Here is a 16,900-nt window from a genome sequence, read left to right on the forward strand (position 1 = left end):
GAAACCACATTAAAAACAAGGATTAAAAAATTCCTTAAAGTCCTTTAAAATATTGTGATATCAATCCTAAGTCACAGTGCTACTTTGTATGTATTTGCAGAAGCTTTTTTGGACAAAATATGGTGAAAGCCAGAGTATAAGCAAGGGAAATACCATTTTCCAGGACTGTTCCCCTGTCTGTACAACCCATTGTACTTACTGGCTTCCATACTTTGTCTTCTTAAATTTATCCCTCTTATACTGAGCATGCTCCTGCTCTAAAGTTCCAACACCTTCAATAATCAGCCTTAGTGTTTTATATGTCTCCTTAGGGTCATCAATGATGAATGTAGAATACTCTTCCTCTTCAGGTCCATCATACACAGATTTGCTCCCACAGGCCTCTGGAGAAAAAAAAGTAAGTACAGGAATAGATATCAGGCAGGGGGAAAAAGCAAGACAAACAGACTAAAAATATTCAGTCTGGGGTTCATGCAGTTTCTTGGTTTGCTTCTGTATGACCACCACAGAACTGTGGCTGACATCAACAGCAGAAGCTCCCTGTCCTTTTGCCGGGCTGTTGGGATGCACAGAGGCTGTCCCATGCCTGTTCCCTCCTCCTTGTCTCATATGGGAAGGCCAGCAAGCCTGGCAGCTGCTCCAGGCTTGGTGGGAAGCTGTCCTTTGCTGCACAGGCAATGCTTTAATCTCAAATGCCACTATCTGCACCCCATGCACACATTTTGGAAACTCTGACACAGGCCTGCCTCTGCCACTGTGCTGCAGGGGTGGCCTGCACAAAGTCAACTATTCACTTGTTGGGACAGGTTCCAACCCCAGGCAGCAAATACAGGCTGAATTCAAAAACATTACAGGCTGAAGTAGTCATGTTTTACCACATCACCCCGAAAAGATTGATGCAATAAGCATAAGCAGAATTTGCCATGACTACTGCCTGGCTGCCTGCTTTATGACATATCCAAAGGGGCAAGTTATACTTCTATACCTTCTGATCTTACCAGGGAGCCTTCCTAAGAGATCTGACCACTGACTACACATGAACATCCACAACACACTTCGCATGTGATCTACTCCTGCACTGTAGCAAAGCACATTAAAAGGGGAAAGAAGGGGAAAGAGTATTTTACTTTGTCTCTCCTTCTAGCTTTACTGCCACCCCAGTCTCAGCTTTCAAATTCCCTTCCCCTTGCTTCACTGTCTGTGCCAGACCTGCGTCCTTTTCCCCAACACCGAAACTCGATGCTGGCTCTGGCAGTGAGGATTCGGAACAGGGGAAAGCTGGGCACCAGTTCAGACAGCTCGGAAGTGGTGAGGATCTTGAGTTTGCAATTGCACAGCAGCCAGGAACAGATTAAAGTGCTTTCCAGTCTGCGTGTTTGACACCACTGGCTTATCTCATATTATAAAATAAAGTCCTATTTAAAGATCAGTGCCACAGTGAAGGCTTCCCCACCACTCCCTGCGCTAAACTGGGATTTCAAGTCTGGCACTGTGTACACCGGATACTTCTCTTGGCATGCCTACTAGTACCAACTTCCTCTGCTGTCTCTTCTTTCTCTTATCCTTTCCATCACATCTCTGCTTCCCTCAGCTCCTGAAGGTTTCCCAGTCAAAACTCCACTTTTCAACATTTCACAGGCATCCATAGGTCATCCTCGATGGGTAATTCCAAAAGAGCCTTCCGGAAGAAACCGTTTGTATCCAGCCTGTTCTTAGGATCTGAATCAGGTAACATGCACATGACTTCTGGTAACACAAAACCATATTCCACTGAAACCTCAGCTTTGCTGGTGCTTCTTGGCAGGATCAGTAAAACTCTGGTTCAGTGCTGGCTTTGATTTGTCAGTTCAGAGCATCCAGGCAACTCTCTGTGACTATGCTATTTTAGGATGATGTGGTTAAGACCGTATTTCAAACAACTGTTATTACACAAAGAACATTTTTACAGACCACGAGACTGCACCAAAAATAATACACACAACTGCCTCAAGACAGCAGAAGGGGAAACAAGCGAAATAAAGGCCACTGTGCTCTAGGATGTGATTTGCAAGGCTGGTTGAGCCAGAACATCCAACTTTTCACAGGTATTTTTGCCTTGGTAAGTGAATTGGAGATGCAATGATCTTTAATCCTCACCTTGCATTTTCTCCAATTTTGGCATATACAAGTTGAAAAGAGAGTAGATGCGCTCAGTTTCTCTATCTCCATCTATATCCAGTTGTATATTTGCTGGCAGGCCTCTGTAAGGCATCAGGGAAGAGAGGTATAAGTTATATGCTTAACAGTGTATTATGGCACATAAAGCACTTAACAAGGAGAACAAAAGTGAGTTCTCATGAAAGCCAACAGATTGTGTAACAGCTCAAAACCGTCCATGTTTTCCCAGAGGAAGAAGACAAGTTCAAACTTCTTTATGCCTCTATTTATCCAGCATACTTTCACTGACTTGAAAGAGAAGACTGTATCAGTACCCAGACATTTTGGTGAATTAGTCTGCTACAACCAGATGGAGGAGCCAAAGCACTGAACTTCCAACCACACAGGTCTTCTATTCTAACCACCAATACAGTCTCTTCATTCCTCTCAGTTTAGAGGAAAATTGCTTCCTACAAACCAGACAATACATCTTTAAGAGAGAGCATGAATAGCCCCCTGAAAAGATCAGTTTAGAATTAAATCTATCAGCAGATGAGTGCTTCAGGAATTTGCAAACAGGATATTGAAGGGACTTCTGACATTTTTATTAATGACAAATGATCAAAACCAAAGTATTTTATCCCACAGTCAACTCTTATTACAATCTTTAACTCTAAAAAGTCAACATTTTGATCAAGACATGCAGAATCAGGAATACCAATAGATGGCCTCTGAACACTGGTTCACCTGGCAAATCTTGGTTAACTGTGTGCCTGCAAGTCCCACTGCAGAGACACACACACCCACGGCAGTACCTACACCGATGGCATGTTGAAACCCTTACCCTGTGCAGGGTGTGCAGCCAGGGGTATTATCTGCAGTAGCTTTACAGCAAAGCCAGTGGCCATTAAGGTAAGCCGAGGGATGGTAGACCGTGAGGCGCTTCTTGTTGCACTGGCTAACTTTGGTGAGGATATCAATCCAGTCCTTGGCCTCCACACAATTATTTGCTTGTATATACAAGACTCTCCTTTCAGGCTGAATCACCTGGAACATCTGCAAATAAACCACAGAATAAAGCACCAGAATGAGTAAGTGAACCTAAGACTAGACTTGGAGAGAAGAATTATTGCAGGAAAAACACAGCATACTAAACAATGGACTGATAAATACATTTCAACACAAAACCACACAGCAAGTGTGCCCTTAAAAGAACAAGACCTTTCACCTGGTACAAGCAGTAAGATACCATTCCTGTAGGAGATGATTTACAAATAGCTAATATCCACTTGCTGCTTGGGTCTCAACAAGATTTGTTGTCAGCCTTGGGGAAGCAGTTATGATAATGCTGTAACTCCAAGTTTTGGAAGGCTGACAAAGGAACCCAGTACTGGCCTGAAAGGAAATGCTCATCAGCAGGAGGCAGAAAAGAAAAAACCAAGAGTTTGGATCCATCCTTAGTGACAGCTTTGCTTTAATACTGCCATTTCTCTAGTGCTTTTAACACCTGCATGACCCTTGCCTTTTAGTAACTTCCATGCTTCTGCACTCAACTACAGCTGCTATTAGAAAATCACAGAAATACTGTTTCGCTTTGATTGAATCAGGTGGTTTAAATAATTACACATTAATTCTGCATCACAGCTTGGCCACTGAAAATCTAAACTAAAGCTCTCCTGCCTGTTCAAAACAGCTTGCAACCTACCTAAAAGGCTATTTATTTTCTTGAAGAAGGAAATTTCTGATGCACAGCCTTATTGCTTGATTACACTGATCATGCACTGAAGATTACTAGGCTGAAGTTAGTGATCCTAGCTGCAAATTTTGGAAAGGCAGATTTCCTTCATTTCCTCTAGCTTCTGCAAGTATTTAATTTTACTGCATTTTCTTCTCTTTCAGGTATGCCTAAATTATCTTTCTCCCCTCTACTTCCTCATTTGATTATTCAAATCATTTGACCTTACACTGCCCGTATCATATGGAATACAATTTTCCAAACAGCTGTTTTAAAAAGAAAACCAGAGAGGTGCAAACACACACACAAAAAAAAAGACCAACAAAAAACATACAAACAAACCAATCAATAACAACAAACCAGACCCAACAAAATTAAAATTTGTCTTTCTTTGTTTGTTACATAGACCTGAAATATTGGCTTGAATTCTGCACCTAGCTGGTTGGGAGAATGTTGCAGACTGGTACCAAGCACAATCCTTTCTTCCTTTGTGACACTTTTAGATGTACATGATTCCAAACAGCAAAGGGAAAACTCAAACAACCATTTCCCTGGATCTAGTATCCCTATTGGTATCAGGCAACAATTAGAAAGGCACAATACACAATGGCAGTGTAGGAGCTGCTTGGTGTGATCAGTCCAACAGTGCCAACTACACACCAAAGAGTCCTTTAAATAAAACTCTTCAGGGCATAACTGTCAATTTCAGTCTAGGAAACAGGGAAGGAAGGAAGTAAAAGGAAGACAGAAGCGTGTAGTTCAACCCTCACATTAACTACAGGGAAAATTATTTTAACACAGAACTACAGAGAAAATAATTTTAATGTCCTGCTGGGGTAAATGGAGCCTCCTGCATTGCAACAAAGGAACAGATTTAAGGAGTATGGCTTTGTGTAAGGGGATACCAACCAAGTGATCCAACATATGGCAACGGTTACTGAGGAGCCCACAACTAAGCCAAGAATTTCAAGTGGCTGCAAGGCCTTTACACTACCAAAACCAGTTGCCTCTCAAACAGCACAGAAGACCCAAACAGTACATAAAGCCACCCTCACACTCCCCGAACTGTGCTTAAGAATGATGAAGGTTACTGGCCTTACTGTCAGACAGGCAGATTTATCATGAGTGAGAAAGACATGCTTGGTGCAATTCAGAGCACAGATACACAGAGAGTATTTATACAAAATGTGAATTTTTATCACACTTAGCACCCATGAGGGAATATCCATTGCAAATACATCTGCTGTGGTGTTCTGAGAATCCTGATCTTGCTGCAGTAATCTATTTATATATGGCAAGAAAAATAGGAATATATTAGCACAAGAAGGTGGTAACAGTATTTTCTACTGTTTATGGAAAGACTGAATCTTACTTTCCAAAATGAATGTAGTCACCTTGATATTCCAAGTAATACTGAATTTAAGCAACCAAAATAGCACAGTGTTTTTAATGTTAACAATAAAGCCGTATTTTTCCTATAATGAATCTTCACAATACAGACATGTTTTGGTTGCTCAGTCTAGGTCAGTAGACTCAGCATGAGTTACAAAACTATAGCTCAGCTCCTTTCCACAGACAGTGAGTTTTATCTCAACTGTGTGGCTGCTTTCAGTTCAATCAAGTTAGTTTGCAGAGTGCAGATGGCAACAGTTCATCATCAGATGTTACAGCTGCCTTCTGATAGCTTAAAGTATTTTGCAGCTTGGTTGGTTTTTGCCTATGTAGTAGAGTTATAAACACCAGAGCAAACTACACTACAATTGAGACGTGTTCTAGAAGCAGATGGAACTGAAACTTACTCCATGCTTTAGCACAGAGAGAGAGATGCTACCAAAATAATACCTGAAACTGGGAAATACTGAGGAGTCTAGAATTGTATTTCACTTTTAACAAAGAGCTGTTTGAGGAACCTAGTATCTAGGGCAGGTTTGGGCACTGCCCTGCATGGTGCCCACGATCAGTGTAGACAGCAGGAAAGACTTAAAGGCAGAAAAAGATAAAAGTCACAACTATTTACGTGCATAAATAAGTCTGTAGTAGATGCATGTTAAGAACTGGGAAAAAAACTGAGCTCTTTTTTTGTTTAATTTTAAATACAATTTTTTAAGGACTGGACTCAGCTTTACAGGCAGAGGTGTATGAAAAAGGTTCCCAACACCACCCAAACTGATTAAGTCTGTTCTTACACAATACAGAAGTTGGCAGCAGTGTTCCATGCATGAGAAATACAGCTGTGTTTTATTCCCTAACGTGGCAATCAAAATGGTAAACCATACCAGCACAGCACAGATGTTGTTTTGGTACATAACCTAACCCAAATTAAATAGACATATACAAATACATATATATAGGTACTTTCATTAAGCAATAAAGAAACATAATAGCTAATAAAGAAGTTTTGATCCTTCACAGTCAAACAGCGAGCTCCTTCCCACCAGAGAGGCCTGACAGAAAGGGCAGGGACTTGATCATTTTACCTGTGTGTGACCTTACAGAGCTGACAGCTGATCAGCAGTGCCCAGTACTGAGTGTGCTGCAGATCATGAAATCCAAAGACTGCTGACTGGGCTGTTAAGAATCTGAATGGGCTGTACTTTTGGAAACTCCTGCTACTATATACAGAACAAGCAGCTGTGGTTGTACATCTTTCAATAGAAATCCAATCCAGGTTACAAAGGGGAAAAAGGCGATTAGGCTGGTGGATCTGGAGCAGCCTAACAAATACATTAATGAAGATGACCTACTTACATTTTTCATTTTAAAGGATTCCTCCTCTAGCCTTTCCACTGCCAGAATGTTTTCAATTGGAATGCTACACAGAGGGTGATCACCTGCAGAACACACAGACACACAGATAATGAGCCACTTACTCACAACTCATCTTCACCTTTTGCCCTTTTTCTAAGGGCTGATACAGTTTCTTTGAAGATCATTTTGACTGCATAAGAAAAGAGGAAAAATCTTTCACTCAGCAGGGATTTGCTAGCATGGTCCTTAAGTATTATCTTAAGTAATTTCTGTTTTCAGCTGCACTACCTTACGTTAGCAAACCTCTTAGAAACTGATTGCTGCAGCAGGACACAGTATATTTACTGCGAAGGTGACAATGAAATAAATCATTCCTGTCAGCTGAACTGAACTAGTGGTGATGCAAGACCTCAAAGTTGATTGTGAAATAATGACTGGCATGATCTGAACATACTTCCCTATCTTTCTTTACTCCCTATATACTTACATGATGGAAGGAAGTGGTATTTGTTGTGTGCTGTTGGACAGGAACAATTTGCGAAAGGCAAAATCCTTGCTATTAGGCAACATTAAGTGAACACATTTTGAAAGGCAAATCCCTGTCTACTGCACCCAGTTGTGCCAATGCTTCAGAATTTATGAGCATATGCTGAGATGCATCTGAGAATGTTCAATAGAAACCCGAATCGCAGCTTAAGGTTTTTAAGTTTTGTTTCCTATGACAATCTAGGTAACTGTGAAACCTATGGACAATGTTAATAACTGATATTAGATAAATATTATCTACTATTACTTTGCTAACTTACAGGGTACTGTGCTATCCAAGAAGCTTCTCTAACTGTCAATACAGACACTAAAAAAAGAGCAAGAACATACAGGCTGACAGACATGCCTGCACTGTGTCTTCTACAGTTACAGATCTAGATCTCAGTCTTCTACTCCTACACAATCCTTATGTTTAATCTTTGCTTTAATGTACCAAAACAAGACAGGCAAACCTTTGTTACCTTTGCTTTTCTGATAGGTAAACTCATGGTTTGTCAGGCGAAACCATCTCTTCTTGAAGTTTTTCATACCAAATCGTTTTCTTCCTTGCGCTCTCTTGATCATGAACCTAGTGAACAGGGTACCAATTGTTACAATACACCAGCTTTTAAAGATACATGCTTATGTATATGGATTTATATGTGTGTATATATATATATGCATACAGATACATGTCATCACACTTGCAAAGCTTTAGGAAGGGACACAGAGTGTTTTCTAATTATTGAGGCCTTTTCTTGGCGAGGAAGAGAGTCACATTTGGATAGGTTTAGTGCATCTATTAGTTAGGTCCATCCTTTTTCCAGATCTAAATGAGGGGCAAGACGTAACTTGACTTGTAGTTAGTTAACTGAGCTGCAGTTTGTGCCCTTTCTGCAGTTACAAATCCAGCTAAATGGTTTCCTAGTACAGCAGGAAAAAGGCAGAACACGGTTAGTACTGCTCTGCTAAGCCCAACCTGTTGACTCTACAAGCTTTATTTTCTTTTTTTTTTTAAAGCTGTGAGAAAGCTCAAAAGGTTTAGACTATATTTAGTAATTAAAAGGCAGGTGTAAAGCTTCTGGAGCACACCTACTGTACCCTTACATGCTTTAATCACTCTCAAGCTCTAGAAACAAAATCAGGATGTTCCACAGCCTCATTTGCAATTGCACATAGATACTGCAGTTGGAAATGCAATTTCAGTACCATACAAAGTGATGCCATGGTTGGAAGGTAGAGCAGCCCCACTCCTTTTCTAGCAGATTAGGGGTGCTCATCTAGTGAGTTGTCAGTTTTATTTAATTTCAAACTTGAATGAGTTTACTGTGAAATTAGTTCACTGAGAAACTGTGATGCATCCACCACTTTCCTAACCTCTAAATCAATCCAAAAGCTTCAGTGTGACTTTGGTGACTTCATACTACTCAGCATCACTTTTGTTGGATAAAAATGTGTGTGCATATGCAGTAGAGAGTTGATAACAGCTACTCTAAACATTACATTAACTATTGTAACAAATACAGAACAGCATAATGGAGTGGGTAAAAACTATTTACTACAGAGTAGAGTTTTTATCAGCTAGGAAGGCACTATACAGCACAAAGAGCCCACAGAGAGAACAGCAAATGACTTGAAGATTTTTCAATGCCAGAGCTAAAATGATGAGAATAGGTAATATTGTTTCTTGCTTCTGGTACCTTCAGTCACAAATAACTACAATATATCTGCCCAGACCACAGGTCTGTTTAAAGCTCAAACTGAAACCCAAGTTCCTTCAGACTTTAACGGTTTTGTAACCAGCTGGGCTGGTGCCTGCTGCTTATTCCAAGTTGTGTGGGCAAAAGCTGACAAAAGCTGTTGTCTACAGCAACAGATCATTTTTTTTAACTGGTTATGGTTACAGATCGCTCATTCTTAAGATACTCGGACAGTTACTGTCTTGGTCCTTATTCTTGGAATACTAGAGAAATATTTAATAAAACCATGTGATTCAGGTCATCACCAGGCTCATTGGCAGTAGCCCTCAATTCCAGGTTAAGGCAAATTTCAAAGCAAGAATTGATATCCTTGGGCAGGACAACATGCTCTTCAAGTTAGTTTCTAGTCCTTCTCATACCAACATTTAAAGGTGACTTAAAATTGCAAACTCCTACAGAGCCTCCCCTCTTTGAAAAATGCAAACTCCATATGGCAGAGCTAAGAGCACATTTCTAATTAAATTCTTCATAGTTGACATAGCCCAGAGAAAAATGTGCTTTTATTTTCCAGAGATAGGTGACAAGCATTCAAAGTCACAGAAGTTATCAGGTCAACTTCTTTGTTTCTAGCAATTGCAAAATATATGAGAAGTCAGAGCAAACAGAAGCACAGAGAGAGAAAAAGTCCAAGATTAAACCCATTTCAGTACAAGGTGGTTGGAGAGACTGTTTCTTCTCATGCTTATGGTAAACCTGAGTCTGGATCTGCCTTAGCCTTGCTTGGAAGCATCAACATGCCCTTTTCACCAACAAAAACAACCAGTTCTCCTTTTCATTCTCTTCCTTTTGGAAAGAACCAGGCAGGCAGCTGGTAAGCAGTTGGTAAGCAGTGATGGCATGACTGATGTCAGCAAATCCAAGTGCCAATGACTAATCTTTTCATTCTAAAGTATATATGCTATAGTTTTCCATTTACAACTCTTAATAGAGACAAAGATAGATTAAAAAAATAAAAGCAAGCAAAAATATTGCAAAGGCAAATAAAAACACTACTAAACAGCCATTCAATCTGGAGAATAATCAAATCAAAGGCTGCAAAAAATCCCATGACAAAACATGGCAATAATGCAAAATGTCAGAAAAAAACAGACTGCTGAAAGCCACTTCTTAACCTTGAGAATAATTCACATGAATGCTACTTAAGAAGTGTCTAGAAAATGTATGGTCTCTTCATCACTTCCAGTAATCTCATCAGGATCCATACAGTGCTTCTTGGTGCTCTGCCTACAGATAAAAATCCTTTATTCTCTATTTACACCAGATTTTTGTTTTAAGGGGAATTAAAAAAAAAAAAAAAAAAAAAAAAAGAGATCAACATCAAGAAATGGGTAACTAAATGTTCTCTGCTGGGTTTACACAGGCATTTCAGGATGGTTAAACAGAGTACTTCCTCCCCGAAGTTAAGTCAGACAAATCTACTGCTGCAATGGACATGCTGTCAGCCAGTAGCTACAGCAAAGCAGCAACTGCCTCTACCATCTTACCTGCATGAACTATTACCATCAACTTTCTTTACTGTTAGTTTAAGAGTCCTTACAACAGCAGCCACAGGCCGAGCAAGAAAAGACAGAAAAAAATCAGACAGGAGCAAAAGAAAGACAGAGGCAGAAAAAATGTTTTACAGTTAGAGGGCAAACGTTACAAACCATAAATTTATTTCGAAAACAAAAATGATAAACGTACAGAAGTAAAATAGACAAAATTGCTTCTAAGGACAGAGGTTTATCAGAGAAGTGAACTGTCAAGGTTAAATAGAAGGGGTAGTCATGTTTTCACTGAAAATGTAGTTCTTGCATTACTTAAAGAGACCATGAAAGCTTAATTTCAAACAGCATTTGAGCTTACTGAGCTCTGACAAAAATTTGGATTTTGTTTTACTTTCTTCCTCCCAGCTCAAAAAAGCTGTTTCTACAGTGCACTTAGATGATCTTAACAACTCAGTTTTGTAACAAAAAATGTCAGCAATTGGTATCTGAAACTAACAGAGCATATGGAACATGCTTTCCAAAAAAGGAAAGGTACTAAAACTATAAACTGTTCCAAGTGCATGTCAAATTTTCCTCGAAATGGCCGTGATAATAGTTAGCATATGAATCTTATAGGGCAGCAAAAGTAAATTCCATTTGCAGGCTTTGCCCTCATTAACTTATTCAGTATCTGCCTTCACAGTCTTCGCAGTCTTCACAGTGGAATTTTACAGCTTTTATTCACTGGAGTTCAGGAAGAAGACCCCAGCTTGATTTTAGTACAACGCTGATTTAAGTTTATCTTGCCTTAGCTGAGCTAATTAAGTTCTACAGGGTTCTCTTTCCTCCTTTTTTTTCAACACACATTTATACTAAGATGTTTAAATCAAATGAAAATATGTTCAAATCAGCTATAGCAACCACAGGGAGGAGAAATCACAACACAAGAATCTTCCTACATTCTTCTCTGAATGCATGAATGGAATAGGGGTGGCAGAAAAAGAGATGGCTGCCTTAGAATGGGAGTAAGCACACGAGTAGAGGGTTTTGTTGCACATGCATACTTACCCTTCCTTAAGTAATATAGGTTGCTCTATGCTCTTGTGATCTCGTCTTCCTGAAGATGAAATTAGATCTAGAAACTAAAAGGTGAACAAAAAGCAGATGTAAAAATGACAGGACCACACTACCCAAATTAAAATCTTTCAACGTTTGCACAGCACAGAGCCACAAGAGAATATTTGTAGAAGTAGTTAAACAGAAGGTAATGGCAGAAGCTTGAGGAATTTGGGAGGTTTCCTGGGTTGTAACCTAAAAATAGCACAAAAGCTCTTAAGCAGTAGAACTGCAGATGCCCAGTACTTCTTGCACTTCTCCTTTGTTACGTGGATCTTTCACTTTTGGACTAAGCAATTTCCATCACAGATCTGCAGCATTCTACAAAACACATCTCAAAAGCTCTAAGCAACAACTTGTTAATCCAACCTAATTATTAACTAGAAATAGATGCAAAGAGATTTTACTATTCACACGCATATAATTTCATACAAGTTTCTTGAATATTAGTTATCAGGAGTCTGCTTTTCTCAACACACTTCCTGGTTTACTAACAGTATGTATTGCTTTCTAAGATTCAACTTCAACAGCACAGCAGGATTTTTATAACCTTCACATACATTACTTACATTTTTTACTGCATCGGCGTATTTTTGTTCATTGAAATAGTCATAAAATGTAGCCATGTAAGATTCCTTGAAATTGGCCTGAAATACAAAGCCAAAACCATGCATATCATCATAGAGTTTATACAGAAAATATTGTTAATAGCAGTATGTCAGGAGGAAAGTCACTGCAGATAAGACAGGTTTTTTTTCTGGCCAGGAGTAAAATAAGCAAAGTGCTACTTTCATGTTATACGGCACACATTCCGTAGTACCAAACTTTTATTTCAGAGACATAGCAGAATGCATTTCTTATGTTCAGTTACCACAGTTAATAATGCATTCTTCAAATGCTTCAAAATTCTGCTTTGGCTTTTAATTTTCCTCCGGACAAGAAGTGTAAGAAAAGGAAATCTACTGTCTTGAAGGATTCATAACTGAGGTACACAGTCACCCGCAGTTGCCTGTGTGAATCCTAACAAGACCCCAACCACCCCGAACTACCACCAGCTACAGCAGTGCAGTGCCTTAGAGACACTTATTTCAATCAAACATCCAGAGTATGGCCATATAGATCTAATCTCATCACTGACAGACAGAAAACTGAACTGGTATGAAAAGGAAAGTATAGCCCTTCCCCTTACTGGGTGACTTTTCTCAGCTGAGTTTTAAAATGCTGAAACAATCTATAAAGCCCCTGTAGAGCTGCTAATCGTGTATCACAGATAAGTAGAGAACTTCACAGGTTCTCCTGATCATTGTCTTTCTTCCAGAGAAGGAATGATAAGCTCTGAAGTAGACTTCTAGGTTGGTCACGCCATTTTGCTTTACTGAAATCTAGTTCAGATTAAGACAGATTTAGTTTTCCTCTAAGCATGAGAGGCTTATAATCAAAGCAAACATAGCCAGTTTTGCATAAGCTTAGTGCAACTCAAGTATTTTAAAGGCTTAATTACAATTAATGATAAAAGATTAAAAAAATCACTTTCCTAAATTAAGCCATTAAATGAAAATAGCATACTTACAGATTTAGATTTTGATAAGCTGCCTAGTGTTTGAATGGTTTTAGAGATAAGTGTCAAAGTTCGAGAAGTCTGAGGATCCTAGGAAAGAGAACAATATTACATAGACTAGCTATTTAAAATAATGAATAGAGGAAGGTAAACTGTATTTCTTTTTTTCATATTTCACTTGCAGAAAGGAAACAAAAGATTAGAAAATACCCCAAATAAAACACTGCAGGAAAAGAGTTGCTTTTATTTTAAAAGGTTTTTGACTCTTAAGCCATCATACTCCACAGCTACCTTACTGACCTTCAGAGATCCAAAGGCATTCACTCGCAAAACAAAAACAAGGCTGTCCACATCCTCCCCACTCCCAATAAGAACAACTACAAGAAGCCTGGCATCCATTTTAACATCCAAAATATTTCCAACACTGCTGAAAATCAATCCAGCATTAATGTGATATGGCAAAACCAAAGCAATGACCTTCCTTCCACAGCAGCTTAGGCCACCTACCTTGTTTATCCTTAAATTTCACTCTTCTTCCAGTATCTCCCAAGTTCTTCACATACAAAGTCATTCAACATATGCTTCATATCCAAGACAGATACAACACATCTTTGAACTAACAAAGGTACTTTTCCTAAAGGCTATTGAATTGAACAAAGAATTTTGACAGACAGACTATGGTGACAGAACCATAAACATAGCTAGAAAAAAACTGATACTGTACTTACTGGATGGTGTGGTGTAAGCTGAAAGAGATTTGGAGAAAGAATGGCAGGAGCAAAGAACCTCAGGAAAATAAAGCTGCTGACAGCTGTGTACCTTACATCTAGGTCACCTATTTAAAAAAAAAAACCAAAAAACTCTACTCAGCATTTCAATAATCCTTCCTGAAAAGCCTCATGTAATTATCACAGAGCCTTGAGAGAGCTAACTCGAGCATGTGCTGGATAATGTATATATTTGCAAGTTACAGGATTAACTGGTGATAGAGGATTTGGAGCCAGATATCAGCTAGCCTAACTCAAGGAAATGTCAATGAGAGCCTCTTTAAAAATAAGCAGGTCCACAGCATAAGCTACAAGAACACCATTCACTCTTCCACCACACAGGGAATTTCATAGACATCTGTGATTCCATAGATGCACTAAAGTATGATAAATAATTTACATAGTTCATGAAACGTTCAGGAGAGGCCAACTCTCATTTACCTACTTATAGCCCTGAGTATAACTGCTGTACAGACTCCTGTATCTATTTCAGTTGGTAGTTACAGAAAAGACATTTTACTTCTTTATTTAAACACAAAATAAAGAACATGACAGCACAGTCAATGGTTTTTTGCTTGAGCTTCCCTACTCTGAAGTGCTTGCTTAAAAGCTGAACTCATGTTACTCTCTTTAACACTTCCTTACTGTAATCTGCATCCCTTCATGAAAATACATAGCTTGGTTGTTTTGCTTAATTCTGGTTTTACATTGCCCACTTACTCTCACAGAGTCAAAACAACTAAGAGGGACTGAAAAGAACTGCCTCCTGACAGCCAGAAAACCTTTGCAGCACATGGGGTCCTAGAGCAATGAGCTTGCAGTAACTCCAATTTATAGACTGGCTTTTATTACAGATCGACATACGAGCAGAAGATAATTGCACTGCATGGAATCTGCAGAATGAGCCATTACAGAGCCCTGAACATTTGAAAATTGAGTATGCTTTGCAAATACTGAACCCATAAACACATACCATCATAATGACCTTTATAAATGCTGTTTTCCTTTGAAAGTTATAAGGAAAAAACTCCAATCATCATTAAAAATCAATGTTCCTTGTGGAGTGAATAACAGATGAAAAAACAGCATTAACATACTGCAAATATTATTTTGGATAAGCTGCTGTTCAATTACTAAATCCAACAGGGATCATGCAGACTGCTAGACTACACCTGTGTTTAAAACTATCAGTTATGTAAAATAAAAATATCTATAAACTCACCTTGAAAACGTTTGGCAGCTGATTCTCTCAGTGAAAAGAAAATATCGCACATTACTGTAGGGCAGCTTACACCAGATTTTGTAATTACAGTAAAAATGCGATCAACATATTGCCTCAGATTTTCCTGAAAAAATGCAAAGATTATGATAAAATTAGTATAATTTCCTGCTGTGGAAAGTGGTACTATTCCTGGTTTTATTCATAGTGGCATCATTAAAAGATTCCCACTTTCAACATTTATACACTTGAAAAACAAACTCTCACTCAATTATACTGTTTGGGAAATGCACATATTGAAGTAGAAGAGTAAAAATATCATTCCTATGAAACCAAACATTAAATGATAGAGCCGTATGGCATATCATTCCTTCTTCTAGCACTGTTTACTACATCATCAGCAGAATCATAGAATCATTAAAGCTGGAAAAGACCTCTCAGATCATTGAGTCCTACTGTTAACCTAGCACTGCCAAGTCCACCACCAAACCACGTCCCCATGTGCCACATCCACATACCTCTTGTACATTTCTAAGGATGGTCATTACACCACTTCCTTGGGCAGCCTATTCCAGGGCCTGACCACCCCTAAGGTGAAGAAATTTTTCCCCAATATGCAATCTAAGCCTCCCCTGATGCAACCTGAGGTCTTTTCCTCTTGTCCTGTCACTTGTTACTTGGGAGAAGAGGCCAACCCCCACCTTGCTACAACCTCCTTTTAGTTGTAGAGAGAGAGAAGCTCTCCCCTGAGCCTCCTCTTCTCCAGGCTAGCCACAGGCTAAGTTATCCTTGTCCTCAGGGCAGCAGGAGAAATCATTAACTTTCTACAGGTATTGCATTTATAGCATAATGTAAAGCTGTTGCAAAATAATTATAAGGGTGGTGTCAAGAAAGCTTACAGTGTATTCTAATGACAAAATTATTTGCAAGATCAATTTAAACTTGATGGCATGAACAGAGACTATCTTCAAAATCTAATGCATACCCTGTTATTTTCCAGGTTTTCACCATCTTTTAATTTCACAGGATCAATTTCACAAGGCTTATGGACCTGGCAGATCTAGAAAAAAAAATATAGTGAACAATTGGTATACAAGTTTATTTACAAGTAGAAAAGGTTTTGTAAAAAGCATGATCTGTTAGCTTTTGAGATGAGAGGTAAAAGGCAAAACCCCAACTTTATAAACAGTATTTTTTTCTTTTAACAGCAAAGGTAAATTATTTGTCATCCTTATTTTTTCCCAAAAAGTAGCATTAATTCATTCTACCCTTTCCTTCAACTGAAATGCAGAACTGTTTTTTAGAATCTCTCAAGCAAGGCAGTTCAAGAAAACTCCTATTTTTCCAAAATAGTCGCCTTTGAAAGTACATCCATATTCTTTAAACTTTGACATTTTCTGATGAAACATTAAGACAAAAACAGCTGAAGAAATTGTCAAATCATTTAAAGGAAGTCTGTGGTCTGAAAGTATTGCCCAATTACTGCACTAAAATACCCACACTCACCATTCTGGACTGGATAGATAATAAACCACTGTTACAATACATGCATCACATGCACAGTTATCTCAGAGTAACTGTATTCCTGTATACCCACTGGATGAAATGCATTACTTATAGCTTCCCAACAGCTTTCTACTGTATATATTATTTATTAATTTCTCAGAAACAATATACGCTAGTTTTTATAAAACAGAGCAATGTGCTTTAATAATAGAAATTTTCCTCTCCCTTTAATGCAATCTAACTGTTTCTGAATTGGGCAACTCAGCTGTGGCTAACATAACACACAGGATCTTAAAGCAGAAACAAGCTATTAAGCATTATTCTGACAAAGTGTTCTTAAAATGAGAAGTAATAAACGGTACTT

The 16,900-nt window shown here is 38.7% G+C and overlaps 1 protein-coding gene across 5 annotated transcripts in view; it reads right to left on the bottom strand.

Annotated features, from left to right (window-relative positions):
- Window positions 1-16,900, bottom strand: part of RASA3 (RAS p21 protein activator 3) — a 144,438-nt gene that overhangs the window by 2,230 nt on the left and 125,308 nt on the right. For all 5 annotated transcript variants that reach the window (XM_069004742.1, XM_069004726.1, XM_069004733.1 and 2 more), the window contains 11 exons: window positions 16,016-16,090; window positions 15,034-15,157; window positions 13,773-13,879; window positions 13,057-13,134; window positions 12,056-12,133; window positions 11,439-11,512; window positions 7,627-7,733; window positions 6,620-6,702; window positions 2,981-3,192; window positions 2,137-2,240; window positions 200-383 (listed from right to left, as the gene is read on the bottom strand). In XM_069004742.1, the coding sequence (XP_068860843.1) occupies window positions 200-383; window positions 2,137-2,240; window positions 2,981-3,192; window positions 6,620-6,702; window positions 7,627-7,733; window positions 11,439-11,512; window positions 12,056-12,133; window positions 13,057-13,134; window positions 13,773-13,879; window positions 15,034-15,157; window positions 16,016-16,090 (1,226 nt within the window). The remainder of the gene's footprint in view (window positions 1-199; window positions 384-2,136; window positions 2,241-2,980; window positions 3,193-6,619; window positions 6,703-7,626; window positions 7,734-11,438; window positions 11,513-12,055; window positions 12,134-13,056; window positions 13,135-13,772; window positions 13,880-15,033; window positions 15,158-16,015; window positions 16,091-16,900) is intronic.

This window comes from Aphelocoma coerulescens, chromosome 1 (genome assembly GCF_041296385.1).
Source record: "Aphelocoma coerulescens isolate FSJ_1873_10779 chromosome 1, UR_Acoe_1.0, whole genome shotgun sequence".
Classification (NCBI taxonomy): Eukaryota; Metazoa; Chordata; class Aves; order Passeriformes; family Corvidae; genus Aphelocoma; species Aphelocoma coerulescens.